The sequence below is a fragment of the Artemia franciscana genome, chromosome 2 (assembly GCF_032884065.1).
Source record: "Artemia franciscana chromosome 2, ASM3288406v1, whole genome shotgun sequence".
Taxonomy (NCBI): Eukaryota; Metazoa; Arthropoda; class Branchiopoda; order Anostraca; family Artemiidae; genus Artemia; species Artemia franciscana.
The window spans coordinates 61763212-61771175 of NC_088864.1; the positions used below are offsets into that span (position 1 = coordinate 61763212).

Consider the following 7964-nt stretch of genomic DNA (forward strand, 5'->3'; position numbering starts at 1 on the left):
TTTTTCAAAATTTTTGTGGTTTCCACGTCGATAACATCTACTCTTGACAAGCCATTTTTTTTTTGGATAATTAAACAATTGATTTTATGTTAACTGGATATCATATTTGGAACTTGCAAAATTATAGTTGAAATTCAAAATTGGAAAGTTGAAATTACAATGAATCCGAACATCAGACTGTTGTTAAAATCAAGCAAGGAAGTATATTTTTATTTAATTTCTTAACATCTTTGGATCTCTACGTTTCTAAGATGCTCTTGAGCATTCCTAAGATGCAAGTAATTTCGTGTTAAATTTATATCGCACTTGAAGTTTGAAGATTTACAGTTGAAATTTGAAATGTAAAAGTTTAAATCTGAAATTTTGAAAAATCAAACAGTCAAACAAAAACTTATATATTTTTGTGTAATTCTACAAATTTTGGGGATCTCTACGTCTCTAAAATGCTTTCGACTACACGATTTTTTCAGGAATCTTAGCAAATATTTTTTCATTAATCGTGTGTTGTCCTTGAATATACAAGTAAAATATGAACTAGATTCATAATTAAAAATGTAATAAACTTTCATACAAAATATGAGATTATCAAAAAGAAAACACTCGTAACGAATATAAAAAGAAAAAATGATATCACAATTTATGAAGAAATTTTGAGTTTTGGTTCGTAGCCGTTAGGTCCTGCAACGAATCGCAAAGTGACTGTTTTGCCTTCTGGCGATTTGTATGTAATTACGCCCTCTTTGTAAGCACCAAATTCGCCTTCGGTGTCGCTTGTTGGAATTTGCTCTCCTTTTTCCTCACGAACAACGCCATCTGCGCTCTCAAATCTAAAATAAAAAACTCTGTCACATCTATGATTCTCATTAAATGTGCTTGTAGTGCTCTATATATGTGGAATTATTATGCTCAGTATTCAGCTTACTAGTCAAGTAATATAAATATGGCTTTAATCTAAAATTCTCTTAAATTTGCTTCCAAAATAAAATTTTACTAATAAAACTTCAAAGAACCCAAAATAGGACTGTGAAGGCTATTATTTCCCCTCGGCTTTACCCTTCCTCTGATCTTTATAATGATAGTGGAATAGCTCTGGTGGAGTATTTTGGGCAAAAGTAATCTATATTTCGCGCATTCTGCTTTTCTAGGTACACTTCCACCGCCTCTACAGCAATTTTCTTTACGGACAGGCTCAGGTAGGTACTCTTTTTCTTTGCGTGGTTCTTCTCGAAGATTTACTTTACCCAAACGATCATCTACAGCAGCCCAGAGGTCTCCTGTTCATCAACCAATCCTACTATGAAAACTCCATCCTTCCGGAAGTCCCTCTATTTCTTTCTGCAAAGGCATTTTTTCTTCGAGTTTAGTTTCCCTTTCCAGTTTAGTCATTTCTCTCTCTCTCCTTTGTTTTATTTTTCCTGTTTTCTCTTTTCCTATTGTTTCTCCTTTTTGGAATTCTTTCCCAACTGATACGTCTCTCTCCTATTCTTCAAAGAAAATAATTCGAAGAGAATTTCTGATTGGCTTAAATTGGTGTTAGCTATATCTTGGTGTTAGTAAAATCTCATTGAGAATGGAACTTAAAAGACCCAAAATGCGTTCAGCGAGTCTTCAAATGACAGGCTCAGGTAGGAACTCTTCTTCTTTGCGTAGTTTTTCTCTCAGATCTCTTATCTATTAAATATCTTTTGCATTAATTGCCCTTGTCTTGTTCCAGTGTTTTTTTGTTGTATATGTTTTATAAAAGTGTTTTATTTTTGTTTTGTGTAGCCAATTACAAGCAAAGCTTCTTGGGCCTAGTAACCGCTTTACGTATGTAATAGTTTTTTCTTTAGTATTAATAAAGTGATTGATTGAAGATTAATTTGGATAATGTTTACCATTACTGTATGAGCTAACGACTGAAGTTTTTTCTCACTTGCCATTTTTTTAAAAACGTTTTTGAATTTTTGGTTACTACGGGCTGTCGTTTGTTCTTTACTATTTTGAAGCAACCACTGCAACTATGATTTTATGACATTGACAAAAATAGATTATGCAGTAAAAGGGTGCCTTTTACAAGTAAATAGTAGAAAAAACCGCAACCATCGTGGCTATGGGGAAGTGAGGGAAAACACGGCCAATGACTGCAAAATGAATCTCACAAAGAGGGATATCAAGTGGCACACTTTTTCACTAGATAATAGATATTATGAAAAGAGAAATCACCAATGCAACAGCACAAACACATAAAAAAAAGAGACAGAAGGAGAAAAGGAAGACTGTTTTCCTAAATTAGTGATTAATATAGACCAGCACTTGAAAGAGGCCTTAATCCTACTCATCCATACAATCACATAGGTCAAACAGCATAGCCATACACAATCAACCATAAAGAATAATCCATGGACAGGCAGTCATGTCGTCAATAAGTATAAGTTGTCCTTTACCAAACAATAGAAACAATAAAGACAAATAATTCAGAGGCAACAACCCAACACAAGGGCTCATCTAGATACATAGATTCATTTAGTAGCAAAAGTAACTATAAATTTAAACAACTGAAGTAAGGTATGCTGTCATATTCCTTCCGATGGACTTTGCCGGAATGCAGAAGAAAAAAAATCACAAACACGCAAACAAAAGGGATAAAAAAAAATAAAGCGACGAATCGCCACCAAGCACTCCTTACCCATTGAAAACAATGCCAGGCAAAGTACTATTTGCTATAATCAATACGAACATTCAATAACAACTTTGCAAAGAGACATCCAAAGAATGGAACAGGCACCTATGTGGGATTTTTTTGGGGGGGTCATTTAAAAATGTATAATTTGGATAATAAGTGCCAAGAAATTCGGAAAAATTCATTACTACTAGCGGGATTAGTGGGTTTAATCACCCACTATTAGTATATCTGCTGGTTCTTTCACAGCTACTATATCCAGAATGGTTAAAGAAAGATAAAATTTTAGAAAATGTAGGAAAAAACTTACTCGACAAAAAAAAACAAACAAAAAAAAAGTGAAAATAAAAGACAAAACTAAACGAGGATAATTTTCAGCAAGCCAATACTTTGTTTTTTTCGTTCTTCGTAATTTCGTAAATGTGGTCACAAATTCTATTTAAAAACTTACTCGAAGTTGTACTGGCCAAGCTGCTCTCCCAGTTCGTTATTAAATCTCAGGATTGGTACCGGTTCTGCAGCATTTTGTGCAGCGGCAGCAGCAATGCAAAGAGCGAGAATGGCACAGACCTAAGGAAAGAAAAATGATTCGTTTTTAACTGGAAAGACGTTTTGTCAAGGTCTTAGGCTCAAGTGTCCTTCAAAAAATTCAGTATTGCAACAAGCCTACAGCTCCAACTTGCACGGAAAGGACAACATACTATGTCGTATCATATATATGTGTTACCGTGGATGTCCAAAATTGGTGAATGTCGATATTCACCGGTGAATGTCCGAAATCCTTTTTTTTTTCTCCTTGTTTTACTCAGCGTCGCCAGTCAACTTTTTCAGTTTTATGCAATATTTGATGGTGACAGGTTAGGTTTGGTTAGGTTTTTAACCCGTTCCTGAGATTTATAACCTAATTTAACCTAACCCAACTTAATCTAACCTAGCCAAACTTTAACTTTTACCATCAAAGCTTGCATATGAGTAAAAACACTGAATCGGAAAGTTAATAGAATCCAAGCAGAGAAACTGGAATTTTGGACACTCACCGGTGGATGCTGACATTAACTAGATTTCGGACATTCACGTTATTATTTATTCCATTCATCGTTCATTGAGTGAAAAGTATGGTTTTTCTTCGACTTTTATTGGGGAATGATGAATCTCTCTTAGGAATAGGAACATTCCCATTTTTCAACAGATTTTCATTGCATTTTTCAATCTAAAAACTTGAACCTAATATTGAAAATTTAGTTCGGTAAATGAGAAAAAACAGAATGTCAGCTATTGTTAGTTTGAACTTCGTAAAAATAATATATCGAAAATTTGCCAAGGAAAAATAGACCATAAACCTAAACAATGATAGATTTTCTGATTTGGAGCATACTCACGGTACCTCCAAGCTCATATATCCTCCCCATACCATCCAAAACCTTGACATTTACTAATTTTCCTATATTTTGAAATCTTTAGCCGTATTATGAGATAGACTTTTATCTTCACTTACGCTTTTAAAATCTCCAGTTTCATTTTTCTATAACCGTCATACAGGAGCCACCCTGGCTCAGATTTACATCTTTCCAGGCTTGTGCATCAACCAGTGGAGATTTAGGTCGTGCTCCCTTTCCCCTGGAATCTTGCTATTTGTAATAATTGATTACTTCTTCCATATTATTTTTACTTTAATTCCATGTGCTTGCCTGTGCTTGCGTTAGACCATATGACGAATTAGGGGGTTGCCACGCATGGGTCATCAGGTATATTCTTAGGCAGAAACAAGCTTTTTTCAACTATTTTCTAACGCGGATGTTATTGTGTTGGACATCAAAAGACGTTTAGATGTTTAATGTGGACATAAAAAATAAGTTTGAAGAGCATAGGACAAACTGAAAGTATGAGTATAATTAGGGCTGTATCCAGGGGGTTAGGGGTTACTACGTTTGAACCCTACCCCCATACAAAAATCCGACTCGTACAAAAGTAACAAAATAGAAGTAAACGAATTTTTGAACCCAGCGATCTTGATAATCACTAATTTATTGTAGTGAATGTGGTCATGCGCTGCGCAACTTATAATTGTGAAACAGGTCTTGTTGGGTACGCTGAGCCTCGGTGGCCGAAATAATTGTTATTTTTTGTACCCCCCCCCTAAAAAACTGGATACGTTTTTAAATACAATATTTTATTAGCTAGTCTTTAGCAGTTATTTTACATAAATACTACTTTTTTTCAAAAATATTCCCTTCAAAGATTTTCATGCTTGTAGAGTATAGTAGAAACTGAGAGTATGGGTATAATTAGGGCTGTGTCCAGGAGGTTAGGGGTTACGATGTTTGTATTCATAGAGATTATTACATAGAGAAGATTTTCATAGTGATTAGAGAAGGGCAACACACCCAAGAAACGATATATCTAGGGTTAGATATAACCACCAAGACTCCATCTCGACTCCATCAACTAGGTTAATGTACAAAATTTTATGCGAAGTTAGAATTCGAGCAGACATGGTACAAGACAATTAAACCACTTTATGTCATGTCTTTTTGTTGAGTAAATATTCACCAAATCATAAACATACTAAACATATGCAAACTATATATATATATATATATATATATATATATATATATATATATATATATATATATATATATATATATATATATATATAGTTTGCATATGTACGGAATACTTTTATCTTGTTTTATTAACCTTCCTAGCTGTCTCATAGCTGCCCTCTCTCCTACTTCTTGAAGAACATCTCCATTTACGATACCTTCTTGAAATGGAGAGGGTGTCCTTTGTTTTTACTGTTTCTTGTGATATTGGTCACTCTCTTCCACCTAACCCTATCTCACTTATCGAAACCAATTATTGTATCAGCAACTGTAGAAACGACCCAAAGATTTATTCCCCACTTTGGGTTTGGGAAGGGATCTTTTACTTTTTATGTTTTAAAATTACGGTTATTTAATCTCTTTGTCAATATTTTGGAAGTTGTGCTCATTGGACCATTTTGTGTCAGAGGTAGATCCCAACTCTTTTTTATTAGTACATCTGCCAGAGAGGGCTGTTAGATGTTAACTTATTGCAATCGAGGGTCGACTAAACACCTTACAGGTGAGTGTTCCGGAAACGATTAAATTTAAAAATAGAAACCCCTCTTTTTCTGATGGAAAAGCTAAAATGTAGGGGTCTAAAGATTAAGAAGACCAATTCCAAATAGCGCCGCAAGCTCGGGTAAGTTTTGCAAACTGGAAGATAGAAATTGAATGGGGTAAATAAACAAATTTGGCCAAACTAGAGGTATAAATTAGCTCAGCTAAATAAAAGTAAGATTAGGCGAAATCGTTTTAATAGTGTGTATCATTTAGGCTATTATAATCCTGAAACCATGTGACAACCATGGCTCTAAAACAAATACAAATTAGACTTACTGCTTTCATGTTGAAATAGTATCGCAACAAATTGTATTCGCTAACTGAGGTTGCTTCGACTCCAGCATTCTATTTATACAGAATTAACTCATCTTCGCCCTTGGGCCTTTCATAAAAACACCAACTCATTTCTTTCGCATTCATGGTATACCCTAAAATTTCTTTAATGTTCAGGTTTGTTTGCAAATAATACTTTTTGTTGCTTCTTGCCCTGGAGGTAGTCCTTCTTTGTACATACATAGGCTAAGTATACAGTAAAAACCCGTTTTTATTATATACATGTACAAAAACAATTTGAACAGAAGGTGAGTAAATTTGACTGCATAGTCTTAATAAATGATTATATCATGCCCACGTGTCAATGTGATTAAACAGGAAGAAATACTTCTTCGGCTTTACCGATGTTTTAATAATAAATAAATAAAAAAATGCTGAAAGTATCGGTAGCCTGTCTGTCTGTTAAACTAAACACACACAAGAAGGGAAGTTAGGTTTATCCTAAATAAAATATACCAAAACATGTTGATAATATAGTACTTCAGAAACATAGTTATGGAAACTACAACAAAGAATTATGGAAAGCAGACCGTAGGGAACATGTTATATTAGATACCTAAAACAACCCAATTAACCTCCTAATCGCCTCTACACATTAAATATTCAATTTAAACATAGCTACATCGGATTTTTTCTCACTCAAAATAACGAGGGAAACTGGTTATTGTTAGATATTACACTGCATAGTTCTTAAATATGTTTTATGAATTTGGTAATATTTGAATTACCGAAATATCTACTTATAAGAAGAAATAAAATTTTACCAAATGACAAGTAAAGTATGGCGTTGAAGTACGTGTTTGAGTATGTTAAATATAGGGCAACCCTTTTCAAAAGAAAACTTGTGACATAATACATATTTCAAGATGCAATTAACCAATGGTCCTAAAAATCCAGCGAGGGCTCGTGCTAACGAAGATTCAGAGTTCTACCGCCCTATTTAAATCTTCATAAAGATTGTGCCCCAGGAAAGAGGTGTTTGATGCCACTTTGTGGCACCGAAGTACAATTTTCAAAATAATTGGGAGAATTTGCTTTCTATCATAGATAGTCATCATAGTCATCATCCTAGATAGTCTACATAAAATAAACGCTTAATATAGACACTTCTTTTAAAGCTTCATATAACCAATTTGATTTACATTTTGTTTGATAGCATTATGTCCATTGATCCATGATTTCTTGTAAGCTATTATGAAGGAGGGCTGGTCCATTGTGTAGGTCGGAGGGAGAGGAGAGGGGAGCTCGGAGAGGTGGAGTCATTGTGTTGGTCGGAAAGTTAGAAATTATATCAAAATTTTCTAACTTTCTGTGAGCATCAAGGTAAATACAGAAGAAGCACTGAGGGTGGGGGGTAGGGAGATAATGTTTTAATTAATCCTTGATTTTCTTGTATTTCGATTAAGTCTGAATATGGATAACACGGAGTCGTAGCTTCCTTCTTTTTGCAGAAAAACGTTTTGAAAAAGTAGAAAAGATTAAAAAGAAAGTACAAAAACATTTTAAAAGATTTACAAAGTAAACTTTGTAGCATAAATATTATATTCAAATAATTACTAGCCCACATAGTAAAGAGGTGTAGGGGCATCTATAGTGTCATCAGGGATTTTTTCAAGGAGGGGGAAGGCAAGTGTTACCAGGAACTTTTTTCATGTACGTTTAATTGGAAATAAAATTGTTTGTGCTTATCTCTTATTAACCAATGATGTAGCAGCAGAGCGTGATCAAGGTTTGATTCATGTAACAACTCGTGTACAGTAGTATGTGTGTATGTATAATATAGTATAGTATGTATAGTATGTATGTATAGTATGTATACT

The 7964-nt window shown here is 34.1% G+C and overlaps 1 protein-coding gene across 1 annotated transcript; it reads right to left on the bottom strand.

The window, feature by feature from the left end:
• Positions 1–539: 539 nt before the first annotated feature.
• Positions 540–6223, bottom strand: LOC136043897 (endocuticle structural glycoprotein SgAbd-5-like). The gene is made up of 3 exons (XM_065728924.1): positions 6088–6223; positions 3114–3232; positions 540–827 (listed from the first exon to the last, which is right to left on the bottom strand). The coding sequence occupies exons 1-3, from the start codon at positions 6094–6096 to the stop codon at positions 638–640; spliced, it is 318 nt and encodes a 105-aa protein (XP_065584996.1). The 5' UTR covers positions 6097–6223; the 3' UTR covers positions 540–637.
• Between the last annotated feature and the right edge of the window lie 1741 nt (positions 6224–7964).

Excerpts from the sequence above, each read along its gene's own strand:
- LOC136043897 (XM_065728924.1), bottom strand. Across the intron at positions 828-3,113 it reads CTTGGCCAGTACAACTTCGA|ATTTGAGAGCGCAGATGGCG; the intron begins GTAAGTTTTTAA and ends TTTTTATTTTAG.